The following is a 16,985-nucleotide window of genomic DNA, read 5'->3' as shown; positions in this document are numbered from 1 at the left end:
CTTAGGTCATTTTTACTGTTCTGTGATTAGGAAAAAAAATGCTTATTTTATATTTAGGTATTCATTCTGAGTTTATTAACTATTTAGCTCTTCAATAATTCATTTTGGTGTAAGATGTGGAGTAGACATCTAAAAATAGCTTAACCCCTTAATGACTTTGACTGTTTGAAAGACCAATATTTCATCACTGATGTGAAATGCTGCCTTTATCATGACGCACACCACACACACACACACACACACACACACACACACACACACACACCACATTTAGGTTTAAGCAATCTACAGTTAATGTGGAAGGCTTCTACAAAATCTTATACTAAATCTTCTCTAAAATCTATACTAGCAATCAGCTAGTGTAGCACAAATCCCCAGTATTTACTAGGGAAGGCTTCTGATGGTCAAAGTAAGTACTTAAATGGCAAAAGGAAAGGAGATCCCTCCTATGGTTGCAGTGAAGATAATGCTTTCTTCTACCTGAGACAAAGACTCTGCAGACAAGACCAAGCATCTTTTGGGCTGCTGTAAAGAAGTCTTCTTATACGAGGCAAAAAAAAAAATAAATTTATTAAGGCGCTGGCCAAAAAGATGAATAGACCAAGATAACTTGCTGTATATTCCATAATATATATGAAAATTAAATATTTAGGGTACCATTTCCCACAATGGTATTATTAAATAAAAATATTACTTCAGGTCCTAAAGTTATATAAATATTAGGATTCTCCTTAGAAACTGACTATCCCAATAAATACAAATAATAAGCATTTAACTTCATATATAATCTTGTCAATTAAGGCAGCCCCATAGGGCTAAGTTCAGTCATTTATAGTTTAAGTCATCATTATCTCACCATTGCTAGGAAAAAAAATACACAAGTTCATAATTACTAATGATCCCTGTACATAATTTGAAGGCAAAGAGCCACTGAGGCCCATGAAATAGTTGCCAATGTCCATGTGAAAGGTACATATTGCAGGAGATCGCTCTCACCTTCTCCAACATACGATGTATCTCCAGCCTTAATAGAGAATTATTCCTACTACCAGTTGAGTTAAAGATGAGCACCATCTGCCAAGCCAGTTGACACAGTCAAATTGAATGGCTTTGAAATATAAATTTAATGAACTGCTAAAATATTCATGTCAAGATTTTCCTGATCCATAACCTTTTTCCTGTCTGTTTTGATACCCAGCATCCTTTAAGAGGAGAAGTCACTGTAATTTGGAATATAGACTCATATTCCCAGACTCATTCATTATTGGTAACACCTGCAATTGTTTTCGGCATCCTGAGGGATAGATAGTAGCAGCAGGAAATTCTTTTTTTTTTTTTTAAGATTTTATTTATTTATTTGAGAGAGAGAGAATGAGAGATAGAGAGCGCGAGAGGGAAGAGGGACAGAGGGAGAAGCAGACTCCCTGCTGAGCAGGGAGCCCGATGTGGGACTCGATCCCAGGACCCTGGGATCATGACCTGAGCCGAAGGCAGTCGCTTAACCAACTGAGCCACCCAGGCGCCCAGGAAATTCTTCATTAATGTCCACTTCAGAAACCATGGTTCTGCTTCACAGATTTGCTCCTTCTCACCTAAACTAACTGTAATGTTCCCTGTAAACTACCCACATCTAGAGACCTCAGCTAGTGTGTACAGCATGGCTCTTTGTCAGAGAGAGGGATATTGCTTCTGAGGATCATCCAGCTGGGCCCAGCTACCCATAGAATCATGATCTAAATAAAAACTGTTTGCTGAAGATTTGTTTTCAAAGAAAACACTTTTGTAAACAGAGGTTTTTTTTTTTAAAGATAAACAATGTCAGAATGTTTTAGATAAGCTACCATGTTATTTAGGTTATGACATTTAAAACATACTTGGGCTCTGTAGAGTGAAATGGACAATCTGAGTATGTTTTGGAAAACATACTGTTTCTCGGCAGTAGGAAATGGATGCAGCCATAAATGTTAAAGGATAATGTGTTGGCTGATACCAGCTGATTGTTAACATAAAGTGAATTCTTCCTCAATTACTGAGAAGATTTGAAAAATTGTCCTTGGGTTTTCCAAAACATACTCAGATTGTCCAATTCACTCTACAGAGCATTTTTGTCAAAATGTAAAAAAAGAAATAAATTTGCCTTTAAAAAGTAGTTCTTCACCAATTTTAGTGGGTATTTGTGATTGCTAACTGTATACACATAGTTCAACTGAAGGTAATCTTGGAATTCTACCCTGATTTAATGTTATGACAAAGAAAACACTTTTGTAAATAGAGGTTTTTTTTTTTTAAAGATAAACAATGTCAGAATGTTTTAGATAGGCTACCATGTTATTTAGGTTATGACATTTAAAACATACTTGGGCTCTGTAGAGTGAAATGGACAATCTGAGTATGTTTTGGAAAACCCAGGGACAATTTTTCAAATCTTCTCAGTAATTGAGGAAGAATTCACTTTATGTTAACAATCAGCTGGTATCAGCCAACACATTATCCTTTAACATTTAAGGCTGCATCCATTTCCTACTGCCGAGAAACAAATCTTCAGCAAACAGTTTTTATTTAGATCATGATTCTATGGGTAGCTGGGCCCAGCTGGGTAGTTCTTCTGATCTCAGCTGGACTTTTACAGGTCTGAGTTTCCTGGTCTTTGCCACTCTCATTTCTGCTTCAGTTGGGGCAACTGCTCACTGGGCTCTGATCCACATCCTTAAGCAGGCTAGTTTACATGCTGGAGGCAGAGTCCCAAGACAAAGAATGCAAGTGCAAGATCTTTTGAGTCCAGGGGCTCCTGGGTGGCTCAGTCGTTAAGCGTCTGCCTTCGGGCAGGGTCCTGGGATGGAGTCCTGCCCGCATCAGGCTCCCTGCTCAGTGGGAAGCCTGCTTCTCCCTTTCTCACTCCCCCTGTTTGTGTTCCCTCTCTCATTGTCTCTCTCTCTCTCTCTCTCTGTCAAATAAATAAATAAAATCTTAAAAAAAAAAAGATCTTTTGCATCCAAGGTTCAGTGTTGGCACATTGCCACTTCTGCAGCAGTCTACTGGCCAAAGCAAAGCCCAAGGCCAGCCTAATGATTCTACCTCTTGATGGGAGATGCTGTAATGTCTCACTGAAAATGGAGTGGATATGAGGAAGAAAGACCAATGAGTAACTTTTGTAAAGAAATAAAATATCAAATGCATTGCATAATATGCAATCAGTACAATTACCCCAACCAAATAATGTGTGAGGTACAGATCTTCAGCCACAGAACTTATACATATGTTAATACATGTTAATTTAAACAATATGAAAGTTTGCTGTTTTATAGCACAAAAATGAAGAAATCTTGTCAATTTTATAAGTTCCATCTTAAAATGTATATAGTGTAATATATACCCACATATATGGGTATAAATACCCATATCATTTAGTAGTAGGATGGAGTGAGAAGAAGGTGACAAATTTATAAGTAGAAGGATATCTAGCTAGTAGTCCAAACAGTAGAAATATAGGTCACTGCTCTTTGAGGTTCCCTGTGACAAATGTACACAAATAACGTATTCTAAGCAGATTATTTTGCCCTTCATTTGTAGACAAGCAAGTAACCAGTTACTGGCTTTTAAACACTTTTTTCTTTTTGTCATGAGACCATTTGTTCAAATGGAATTTATGCTGTGCTCCAACCTATGAAAGGATAAAAGTAGACATATTTTAATGGAAGCTAAAAGAGTGAGTCTAAAAACATCTAGGTGATGCATGACATTTTTTTTTTTAATTTTGAGTAGAAGTGAAATAGCAGAAAAGTATGTATTCAGGCAGATTCAATAAGACATTACACTGGCATTTCTTGGATTGAACAACTGGTCTGTTACTATCATCACACACCATTCTCTTATTTTAACATCAAAAATAAAACATGCATGCAGGGTTTATTTTTTATTATTATTATGTTATGTTAATCACCATACATTACACCATCAGTTTTTGATGTAGTGTTCCATGATTCATTATTTGCGTATAACACCCAGTGCTCCATGCAGAACGTGCCCTCTTTAATACCCATCACCAGGCTAACCCATCCCCCCACCCCCCTCCCCTCTAGAACCCTCAGTTTGTTTTTCAGAGTCCATCGTCTCTCATGGTTCATCTCCCCCTCCAATTTCCCCCCCTTCATTCTTCCCCTCCTGCTAGCTTCTTTTTTTTTTTTTTTAAACATATTACATATTATTTGTTTCGGAGGTACAGGTCTGTGATTCATCAGTCTTACACAATTCACAGCGCTCACCATAGCACATACCCTCCCCAATGTCTATCACCCAGCCACCCCATCCCTCCCACCCCCCACCGAAAAAAATCAATCAGAGAAAGACATGTATCATATGACCTCACTGATATGAGGAATTCTTAATCTCAGGAAACAAACTGAGGGCTGCTGGAGTGGTGGGGGGTGGGAGGCATGCAGGTTTAACTATTCTTTTTTTTTAAGATTTATTTGAGAGGCAGAGAGAGAGAGCGGGGGCGGGGGGAGGGGTAGAGACAGAGAGAGGATCTCATGCAGGCTCCCCGCTTAGCGCAGAGCTCTACCCGGGGCTTGAATCAACAACCCTGAGATCATGACCCGAGCTGAAGTCAAGAGTAGGCTGCTTAACTGACTATGCCACCCAGGTGTCCTTTAACAAGTTCTTAACTTTCATATTTTACAATTCAAGTCTAGTCAAAGTGAGACTGAGAAATGGCTACTGTTGAACAGAAATGACATGGCAGGTATCATTGGTGGCTGCTTCTAGAGAAGCAGATGAGACAGATTTGATTTAATCTTAGTTCATTTTCTAATTATTTAAAGCATACTGTGTTGTCTTCTTATTGGGTGCTATGGGCATCTTGAGGAACAACATCTGTTTTTTCCTCAATATTTCTGATAACTCTTCCTTCTCTCAGGTGACTTGGAACAATGGTTTACAGATAGTAGAAACATTCTAAACACCATGTTGATCAGACAGACACAGGAAGGCAGATGAAGTAAACAGAGGGTAGATGAACCCCTGATTTGTAAAAACAATCAAAGAATTATTGGTACAAAATACTGACCCCATTTAACAAAACAAAACAAAAGAGGAATGAAGAAATTTGACACACGCATTTATTCCTACATCTATTTATTAATGTTGGTCTAATTTATGAGAGTAATATTTAAATTCTGCCATATTTCTTCTCTGATGCTTTAGTGGTGACTAATGAAGGGATTTACAAAACTAATCCAAGCCAAACCAAGTCAAACATTAGAGAAATATATATTCAAGGATGGGACTATTTGCCATGCAGTGACTTGAAAGCTAAGTCATTCCCTGGGTTAAACTGCAAATTTCTTTTACAAAAGTACTCCCACTTTAATCAATAGGAAATAATGGGGGGAAAAAGTGGGCTTGGAGTGAGCCAGAATTTGTCTTGGAACATATGAAAAAGGGACGGTATTTGGTATTAAAGGACCAAACTCAGATGCTTTGAAGAGTCCACAGAATCATTTTGTTTGAGGGATGGTGGGATTGCTGCAGCCAGGGTTTTTTTTTTAAACTGAACTCTAGCTCAGTTACTCATCTGCTGATGAACTAGAGTTTCAGTGAGGTATTCTCAGCTTCCAGGTTGTTATAAAAACCTGCCATATAGTCAGCGTTTACTATGCTCTAAATATATTCATACAGTTATCTCAGGCACTCACCAGATAATTTTGTCAAGCAGACAACATAATACAACTTTACAGATGAGAAAAACAACACTCAGAGAGTTTAATTAACCTGCTTAAATGATCACAAATAGTAAGGAGTGGAACTAGAATTCAAATCTTGGTCCATTCCATGCTCTCATGAAATCATGCTGCCTTTCAAAACATATGAAAAAATGAGGTCATAGCCCTCTAAAGGTTAATTTTACATTTCAGATTGTTTTAAAAAATGTTTGATGGGCGTCTGGGTGGCTCAGTCGTTAAGCGTCTGCCTTTGGCTCAGGTCATGATCCCGGGGTCCTGGGATCGAGTCCCACATCGGGCTCCCTGCTCGGCAGGAAGCCCGCTTCTCCCTCTCCCACTCCCCCTGCTTGTGTTCCCTCTCTCACTGTGTCTCTCTCTGTCAAATAAATAAATAAAATCTTTAAAAAAAAAGTTTGATAACATAAATGAATATGATGTCTACATACAACTTTCTACCTTTAAGTTCTTAACGATACATATTAACCTGCATGTCCTCTTCTCCTCTCCAGCAAATATACATTAATATTGAAAATAATTGAAAGGTTTTAGAAATACTGCTTTCAAGTGACTTATTGATAGTTTACTTTGTATTACCTTAGACAATTTTGCCTTGGATTCAGAATTATCTTTGGAAACAGAGTCTTTGATTAGCCGAGATCGGTCATAATTAGCATGTTCTGAGTCATCCATGTAATCCTTATCTTTCCCTAGGGCTAGAAAAGAGAAAGAGAAAATTACATCCACTTTTATCCTTCTTCCTTTTCTCTTTAAATGTACTAATCTCTCTTTTATTCATGCTTTTCCAAGGTTTAACCAAGTATAACATTCTTATGACCCATCCATCCAAAAAGTAAGGAAAAAAAGAAAAAAAAGGGGGGGATAACACGAAAGCTTCCCTGTTAGTAGATTAATACTGACACTACAGTAACTTTCATAAAAATTAAATACATCTCTGCTATTTAATGGACTTAAACTTTTTGAAAATAAAATTAGAATTATGCAAACTCATCATCTCTTTTGAATGTGAAGATAAAGTTTAAGATTTTATTTATTTATTTGAGAGAGAGAAGGAGAAAGCGAGTGAGAGAGCACAAACAGGGGGAGGGGCAGAAGGGGTGGGAGAAGGAGCTCAACCCTAGGACCCTGAGATCATGATCTGAGCCAAAAGCAGACACCAACCGACTGAGCCACCCAGGTGCCCCAGATAAAGGTATTTCTAAGAACTCAATAGATTCCCAAGCATTTATTTGCCTAATTAAAAACTATTAATTTTGAGAATATGTTTTCTTAAAAGTTGGAAAGTTTTCTTTTTTTTAAATTTTTTATTGTTATGTTAATCACCATACATTACATCATTAGTTTTTAATGTAGTGTTCCATGATTCATTGTTTGTTCATAACACCCAGTGCTCCACGCAGAACATGCCCTCCTTAATACCCATCACCAGGCCAACCCATCCCCCCACCCCCTAAGTTGGAAAGTTTTCTAAATGTGAATTTGACTGAAGAGTGACAGAAGTCTGAGAAATCATAGAAGCAATTCTCACAAACATTACAAGAAAAAAACTTTTAAAAAATATCAGGGATTGAACTACAACTGCAAACAAAGAGAGAATACTGAGAATTAATTACTATTAGAATTATAAAAAGGGTAGGACCTTGTAAGAATATATCTGAACAATCAGCTGTAATCAATGCAAAAGAGTATAAAACAAGAAACCTCTATGGGCTGTAAGGACAACCAAGAACTGCTGATGTGCTTCACACAATATGTATTCCATATGATAGAAGCCCCTCTTCAAATTCAAACACAGACAGAATCGTATATATTTTGCCTTTCCAAATAAATGAAAATGTTTTGGAGAGTTATTTTATTCCATCTGTTAACCACCTATCAAACATAAATTTTGACATAGACAACTATGTACAATGCTTTAAATATTTCAATCATTTGACTTAGTATTATAACAGAATAAAAAATTGTTTATAATATATGCAGTAATTTCTTTTAGTAGTAATGCTTAAAATCTGCTATAATATATATTATGCCATGTACAGCTAGATTATCAGAATCTTAGCAGTGGTATGAATTAAGACTGGACAGGTTAATATTATGTCTTAGTATGTTATTAATTTCCAATTACGTTAAAATGCTCTAAGCACTTAGGATTAAAACCAGATCTATTAAAAAATAGCTAACACTGATTGATGTTAACAGTTGTTGAGTACATTCTAAGAGCCAGAAACTTACAGGTATTATTTCCTTTAATCCCCATAACATCTGTACAAATGTGGGTATGCTTTTTACCTACATTTAATAGTAAATAAATTAATGCAGATGGAGATTAAGTATCATGCCAAAGTCACTAATTCAGTAAGGAGTGCATCTAGAACTCAAACACATTCAGATCTGACTCCAAAACTGACGTTTGTGAATATACTATAATGTTTTCTCTCGATTTATGAAGATTACATTTTATTCATTTAACAATTATTTATTAAACACCTATGATATGCCAGACGTTGAGTTAGAAATGTAGCAGCAAACAGAATCCCGCCGTCATGGAATATTCAAGTCCAAGGAGAAAAACAATAAACAACACCAGTTAAGGAAACAGCCAGCATATTTTGTGGTGAGTGCGCTGGAAAATAGACAGCAGAAGGGAAGGAGGGAGGTGTCCCAGGTGGGGAGGATGTTGTTTCAGTACAGAGAACTGTAGTAACGTTTGAGCAAAGATGCAGGAAGGTGAAGCAGTAAGCCACACAGGTAACTGGAGGAAAAATGGTCTAGACGGAAGGAAAAAAATGCAAAACCTGGACTTGTATTGAGTGGGTGTCAGATGAATGAGAAAGAAACTGAAATTTTGGAGTGAATTTGTTGGATCAGTTACCAAAACCCCATCATGCCCAGCTTGCTGGTTTGTAAGGCACAGAAGTTTCTCTCTTTTTTTTTTCCCCTTTTATTTCTCCTCTCTTTCCTTACCTTTCTCCTTGTCTCCCTATCTTTCCCTCCCTCTCCCTCTCTCCCCATCCTTTTCTTTCTTTTGATATTGGAAAGCTAGGAGGAGACCTTTGTGATTAAATAGCAGTAGGTAAAGGGGCAGCATTTGCTGGGAGCATGCACCCACCTGCAGGTCACAGTACTGTGATTCCTTAGCCTAAATCTGCCCCGTCCTACAATCCTACATCAAAGCTTTCCCTGGCAGTCTGTCTTCTCATCTGTAATAGAGGTTTTTGAAGAAGGTCTCAAACGGTCCTCCTCTAGGCTCTAGTAACTGTGTGATTACTAACTTAATGTTTACAAAAGATAAAATGCAATTTATGTTAATAGATCTCATTTACCACGGAATACAAGAAATACCATTTATAGAAGTTTGCTACTCATTTAAACCTTACCCCATTCACGATTACATTTTCTAGGCAGAGATTTTTATATTTTGTTTAGCTTAATTTTAATTTATTTAGTTTCTCTTCTTTCTCTTTAATTCCTATAACACAAATATTCCTGGAACAGGAACATCCTTACATCATCATCTTGCTGGAAGAAAGCTCAGTTTTGAAAGACTTGCCAAATACTACCAACTTCATGAAAGCTTTTCAGATCCTCGGCTCCTTCCTGCCCCAAAGCTCCAAATACAATGGATCCTTTTCTCTCCTGAATTCCATCACATTCGGTTTTCCCCTCCCTTTCTTTCTCCTTCTCTTTCTTCTTTCCTGCCTTCCTTTCTTTTTGTGATTCTTTATATTTTTCTGAATTTAGACAAAATTATCCCAGGACCGTGTTCAATCTTTTTTTCATGTGTGTTTAATTTACTACAGAGTCTAGCACAACTTGGTCATTAGTAGATGAGTTAATTTAAAAAGGAAAAAAAAAAAAGATGGACTTGCTATTTTGGAAAATCTGGATCATAAGTGACATAATTTTTAAAATTTCCTTTTATTGTTAAGAATGTAAGTATGCTTGCCTTTCTTCTTGTTTTTCTTGAAATTATACAGGATTCTTCTGTATATAATAAAAGCTTTCTTTTTTCCTTTTACTATTAGCAAGATTGCAAATTCCTGTCATTGTAATGTATATTTAACTCTCTGGTCTTGTCTTTTGCAAGGTTCCTACAGTGTTCCCAGGTCAGAAACAAGAAATCTCTACTCTTACTGACTTAACATATACTTTTCCTGAACATAAAAATGTCTTAACTTAGTTTGTATTCTTTTGTTAAATACCGGATTTTTTTTTTCTCACACTAACTTTATATACAATATTCCTATAACTAATGTTTTGTTTTGTTTTCTTTTTCATGTGGATTGCTAATAATTATTTAACTGTTCTATGTATCAGGTGTACTTCATTAAATCAATATATTGAGCTAGATCTACAGTGTACCAGAGATATTCTACTTTGAAGGGAGTAGGAATCACAATGAACAAAAATCTTTACCCTCATGAAGTTGACAGTGATAAAGTTAAGAAAATAACTAATATAACTCCTATCTATTAAATGATGATATGATCAGTTAAAAAAAAAAAAAAAGAGGCCAGGGAGATAATGGGGAGGGCAGCGATTTGCGATTTTATTTATTTATTTATTTTAAAGATTTTATTTTATTTTTTTTAAGATTTTATTTATTTGAGAGAGAGAGAGAGCGAGAGCGAGAGCAGGAACACAAGCAGGGGGAGTGGGAGAGGGAGAAGCAGGCTTCCTGCCGAGCAGGGAGCCCGATGTGGGACTCGATCCCAGGACCCTGGGATCATGACCTGAGCCGAAGGCAGATGCTTAACGACTGAGCCACCCAGGTGCCCTAAAGATTTTATTTATTTATTTGAGAGAGAGAATGAGATAGAGAGAGCATGAGAGGGGGGAGGGTCAGAGGGAGAAGCAGACTCCCTGCTGAGCAGGGAGCCCAATGCAGGACTCGATCCCAGGACTCCAGGATCATGACCTGAGCCGAAGGCAGTCACTTAACCAACTGAGCCACTCAGGCGCCCCACGATTTGCAATTTTAAATAAGGTGGTTAAGGATGGCTTCCCTGAGCTAACCTGGAGCAAAGATGCCAAAATGTAAGTGAACCTCTGTGGGAAGAGCAACATAGGCAAAGGGTACAGCAAGTGCAAAGGCCCTGAGGTGGGAGCATGCCTTTTTTGTCTGTTCATAGACAACCAGATTAGTGTGACTGGTGAGGAGTGAACAAGAGTGAAGGTGGCAGGGTATCATGTTAAAGTGGTAATGGAGGAAGTAGGAGCATATCAGAGAGGGCTTGGGCCTTTCAGAATGATTTTGGTTTTCATTCTGAGTTAAAGAGTGCAACTGGATGAATTTGACCAGAATTGAATTTGAGCAGATTTTAACAAAATCACTCTAGCTGCTGACATGAGAATAGGCTGAAGGGGCCAAGGTCAGAGGCAAAGAAACAAAGTAGGAGTTATTGCAATAATCAGGTAGAGAGGATGTGCTTTGGGTCAGTTGTGATACATGACTAAGAAATGTTCAAACCAAGGATGTATTTTTTTTAAAGGAAAACTAACAGAATTCTATTGGATGTGGTATTTAAAAGAGAAAAGTCAACAATAATTCCAATGTTTTTAGTCTGAGCGCTGGGAAGAGTGTCATATTATTTTCACATAACATTTGATTAAATCTTTTAAAAGTATTGTTACTAGCTTTCATTACCGGTGAGGAAATATAGGCAGTTACCTAGGGTCTCATATTTGGTGTGTGGCAGGAGAGCCCAGGAAATCTGGCCCTAAACCTTACATTCCTAGCCACTATGTAATACTGCCTCTTGTAGTATTGGAAAGATGATGATTTAGGAAACTTTGAAGCCATAAAATATACACAAGTTAAAAAAAATAACTGGGGGGCGCCTGGGTGGCTCAGTTGGTTGGGCGACTGCCTTTGGCTCAGGTCATGATCCTGGAGTCCCGGGATCGAGTCCCGCATCGGGCTCCCTGCTCGGCAGGGAGTCTGCTTCTCCCTCTGACCCTCTTCCCTCTCGTGCTCTCTATCTCTCATTCTCTCTCTCTCAAATAAATAAATAAAATCTTTAAAAAAAAATAAAAAAAATAACTGGGTTATGTAAAAATTGTAACATATTTGTTGAATGAAAAAGGGTGGAATCTCCAATTATAAACATAGCTTTCTATCCTCCTTAACTTGATGGTTATAGAGATAAATATTAGTATCCCAATAGATAAAAGATAAAAAATCGTTAACAAACAAGAAATAAGGGTGAGATAAATTTAGTAAAAACTTACTTATTTTTATGTGGTTTAATATCTCCATGACCAATAATTTAAAATAAAAAAGGTACTATTTTATGCTAGTACATAAATATTCTTTTGCATCTTTCATTTTAAATAAAAATATCCATTGCTGACAAGACACTAGGGAAACTGATAATAGTCATTTGCTTTCTGTACCAATATAAATCAGTAAAAGTTTTGGAACAAAGTGTGTCAATATGTGTTAAGGCACAACTGGAGAGGGATCCTAAAGTCATTTAAAAGAAAAAAAAAAAAAAAACTATGTTCACAAGAATGTTTCCCCAAGCCCATGGATAATAAAATACAGAAACAATTAGCACTTTAATAAAGCAACTCCATTCTTCCAGCTACAGAGGCCAACATCCCGACTCCTCATTTTCTCTTTTATCTTATATCTGACCCTTAATTAAATTCTGTTGACTGAGCATAAAATACCATTTTTCTGCTTTGCTTTACTCTTTAGCACATACCAGTTTCTAACATGCAAATGTTATTTTTATTTACCTTCATCTATTTCCCTTACTAAGGTATTTGTGGGCCAGTTTTCTGCTTTGTTCATTTTTGTTGTCTTTTTTGTTCACTGCTTTGTCCCTACCATCCAGAACAAGGTCTGACCTGCCTTTGTCATTCAGTAAAGGTTTGTTGAATGACTACAAGGATTTAAGTGCCCATCACTCCTGTCTGAACTACCTTCAAATTATATCTAGAAACTGATCATTTATCAAAGCTATAGTTTCTTAATCCAAGCCACCACTACCTCTTGGCAGAAATCTGTAAGTCTCCTAACCAATCTTGTTTCCATCTTTTACCCCTACCATACCAACAGGCAGAGTGGCCCTTTTGAAACTTAAGTTAAATTACATGAAACTTCTACTTAAAACCTTCCAATATTTTTGTAGCTCCAAGTAAAAGTCATATCTACAGTGTGGCACACTGGGTAAGCATCATCTGGCCCCTTACTACTTCTCATCCCTCTCCTCTAAACTTACCCTCATTCCCTCCAATCCAGCTGAACTGGGTTCCTTTATATTAAGTATGCTCTCACCACAGAGCCTTTGCACTTGTTCCTTTCTCTGCCAGGAATGCTCCATCCGCACTGCAGCCAGCGTTCTGCTCATGTCACCACATCAGAGAATCTTTCCTTCACCACCATTTCTAAAATAGAATCTACCAGAGTTCTCTGTCTCCTCATAAGTCTTTATTACTTTTATTAGCACCTGACATAGAATAACACATACACATTCACATAAAACAGGCATGCAATATATATATCAGCACTTGACATTAAGTTATAGCATAGATATATCGGATATATGTATGTATACACATGTGCATATGTATACATGTATGTCTATACAAATAAACATGTTTTACATCCATATATTTGTGCTTGCATCCACATAAGAAACAGAAACAGTATCTATATATCTATATGTACATACAACACTTACAATTCAATAATAAAAAGGCAAACAACCCAGTTTAAAAATGGGTAAAAGATCTGAAAAGACATTTCTCCAAAAAAGATATACAGTAGCCAACTGCTGTTGGTTTTTCATGTGTTTACATGAAAAGATGCTCAAAATCATTATTTATCAGGGACATGTAAACCAAACCCACAATGAGACCACTTCACAGCCACTGGGAAAACTATAATAAAAAAGATGGACAGTGACAACTGTTGGTGGGCATGTGGAGACATCGAGCCCTCAAACACTTGGATAAGAATGAAAAATGGTGCAGTTGCTGTAGAAACTAATCTGGCAGTTTTTCAAAAGTTTTAACATAGCTACCATATGATTCTCCAGGCTACTCCTAGGTGTATACTCAAGAGAAATGAAAATATCAATTCACAAAAAACTTGTACACCAATGCTCATAGCAGCATTATTTGTAATAGCCAAAAAGTAAAAACAGTCAAATGTCCATCAACGGATGAATGGATAAATAAAACATGGCTTATCCATACAATGGAATAGTATTTGATCAATGCTAAAACATGGATGCACCCCGGAAACATTATGCTAAGTGGAAAAATGCTAGTCACAAAAGACCAAATATTGTGTAATTCCATTTGTATGAATTGTCCAGAATAATCCATAGAGACAGAAAGAAAATGAGTGGTTACCTGAAGCTTGGTGGGCTGGGGTAAGAATAGATGACTGCTAATAGGTATGGTATCTCCTTTTGAGGGGATGAAAATATTCTAAAATTTATTATGGTGATGGATGCACACCTTTTCAAATATAAAAAAACATTTAAATTGTACACTTAAAATGCGTAAATTGTATGGTATATGAATTATATCTCGATAAAGCTGCTATAGCTATATTTTAAAAAAACATGATTCTCAAAGCTTAAAAACATCATTTAATATGTTGAAGCAGGGAGCTGATGTAGTGAAAAGATGATGATTTCAGCAAACCCCAATTAATCCTGGTTAAGTCATTTATTAGCTTAAAGGCAGAGGTTAGTTATGGTTTCTCAGTCTGGAAAACTGGAATAATAAAATCTTGTTTCAAGGATTAAATTAAATAATCTATGTGATGTGTACATATAAGGCATTGAAGAAATATACATTCTTTTTCTTGAATCTTTCTTTAAATTCACAACTCTAGTAATTAGGAATCTACAAAACCAATTATGTAATTTGGGCTTACAAAAACGTCATATTTTCTACTTCAAAGCCTAGGTGGAAGGGAAACAATGTAATTAACATGAGTATGCCAATGAACAATTTAAAAATTTAATTTACAATTCCCTTTTCCAATCATCAGTAATATAATTTATGATGAAAACTTTTGTTGAGTAAAGTGGGAATCCATTAACTCTTGGAAATTTTGTGTGCAAACCAACATCAGCTCAAAACTCAAGGGGACCAATCAAGATACTTGGCTCCTATGATTGTAGCATAAACCTTAGAGCATCTCTCAGAGTGGAATTTTAATAGACAAATTATTTCAGCTCAATTCTTCTCTATTTTTTTATTTTCATTTATTTATTTTTTTAAATAATTTGTTATTGTTATGTTAATCACCATACATTACATCATTAGTTTTTGATGTAGTGTTCCATGATTCATTGTTTGTGCATAACACCCAGTGATCCACGCAGAATGTGCCCTCTTTAATACCCATCACCAGGCCAACCCATTCCCTACCCCCCTCCCATCTAGAACCCTCAGTTTGTTTTTCAGAGTCCATTGTCTCTAATGGTTCGTCTCCCCCTCCGACTTACTCCCCTTCATTCTTCCCCTCCTGCTATCTTCTTCTTCTTTTTTTTTCTTAAAATATATGGCATTATTTGTTTCAGAAGTACAGATCCGTGATTCATCAGTCTTGTACAATTCACAGTGCTCACCATAGCACATACCCTCCCCAGTGTCTATCACCCAGCCACCCAATCACTCCCACCCCCCACCACTCCAGCAACACTCAGTTTGTTTCCTGAGATTAAGAATTCCTCATATCAGTGAGGACATATGATACATGTCTTTCTCTGATTGACTTATTTCACTCAGCATAACACCCTCCAGTTCCATCCACGTCGTTGCAAATGGCAAGATCTCATTCCTTTTGATGGCTGCATAATATTCCATTGTGTATATATACCATCTTTTCTTTATCCATTCATCTGTCGATGGACATCTTGGCTCTTTCCACAGTTTGGCTATTGTGGACATTGCTGCTATAAACATTGGGGTGCACGTACCCCTTCGGATCCCTACATTTGTATCTTTGGGGTAAATACCCAGTAGTGCAATTGCTGGATCGTATGGTAGCTCTAATTTCAACTGTTTGAGGAACCTCCATACTGTTTTCCAGAGTGGTTGCACCAGCTTGCACTCCCACCAACAGTGTAGGAGGGTTCCCCTTTCTCCGCATCACTGCCAACATCTGTCATTTCCTGACTTGTTAATTTTAGCCATTCTGATGGGTGTGAGGTGGTATCTCATTGAGGTTTTGATTTGGATTTCCCTGATGCCGAGCGATGTGGAGCATTTTTTAATGTGTCTGTTGGCCATTTGGTTGTCTTCTTTGGAAAAATGTCTATTCATGTCTTCTGCCCATTTCTTGATTGGATTATTTGTTCTTTGGGTGTTGAGTTTGATAAGTTCTTTATAGATTTTGGATACTAGCCCTTTATCTGATATGTTATTTGCAAATATTTTCTCCCATTCTGTCAGTTGTCTTTTGCTTTTGTGGACTGTTTCTTTTGCTGTGCAAAAGCTTTTTATCTTGATGAAATCCCAATAGTTCATTTTTGCCCTTGCTTCCCTTGCCTTTGGCGATGTTTCTAGGAGGAAGTTGGTGCGGCTGAGGTAGAAGAGGTTGCTGCCTCTGTTCTCCTTTAGGATTTTGATGGACTCCTGTCTCACATTTAGGTCTTTCAACCACTTGGAGTCTATTTTTGTGTGTGGTGTAAGGAAATGGTCCAGTTTCATTCTTCTGCATGTGGCTGTCCAATTTCGCCAACACCATTTCTTGAAGAGACTGTCTTCTTTCCATTGGACATTCTTTCCTGCTTTGTCAAAGATGAGTTGACCATAGAGTTGAGGGTCCATTTCTGGGCTCTCTATTCTGTTCCATTGATCTATGTGTCTGTTTTTGTGCCAGTACCATACTGTCTTGTTGATTACAGCTTTGTAATATAGCTGGAAGTCCGGAATTGTGATGCCGCCAGCTTTGCTTTTCTTTTTCAATATTCCTCTGGCTATTTGGGGTCTCTTCTGGTTCCATACAAATTTTAGGATTATTTGTTCCATTTCTTTGAAAAAGGTGGATGGTATTTTGATGGGGATTGCACTGAATGTGTAGATTGCTCTAGGTAGCACTGACATCTTCACAATGTTTGTTCTTCCAATCCATGAGCATGGAACGTTTTTCCATTTCTTTGTGTCTTCTTCAATTTCTTTCATGAGTGTTTTATAGTTTTCTGAGTACAGATCCTTTGCCTCTTTGGTTAGATTTATTCCTAGGTATCTTATGGTTTTGGGTGCAATTGTAAA

General features: G+C 37.1%; 1 protein-coding gene across 1 annotated transcript in view; it reads right to left on the bottom strand.

The window, feature by feature from the left end:
- Positions 1 to 16,985, bottom strand: part of ANO3 (anoctamin 3) — a 437,993-nt gene that overhangs the window by 169,253 nt on the left and 251,755 nt on the right. Inside the window, 1 exon segment of the mRNA XM_035722983.1 lies at positions 6,315 to 6,433. Within this exon segment, the coding sequence (XP_035578876.1) occupies positions 6,315 to 6,433 (119 nt within the window).

This window comes from Zalophus californianus, chromosome 11, assembly GCF_009762305.2.
Source record: "Zalophus californianus isolate mZalCal1 chromosome 11, mZalCal1.pri.v2, whole genome shotgun sequence".
Classification (NCBI taxonomy): domain Eukaryota; kingdom Metazoa; phylum Chordata; class Mammalia; order Carnivora; family Otariidae; genus Zalophus; species Zalophus californianus.
The sequence above is the reverse complement of the archived record's forward strand: the minus strand, read 5'-3'. Positions and strand labels throughout refer to the sequence as shown.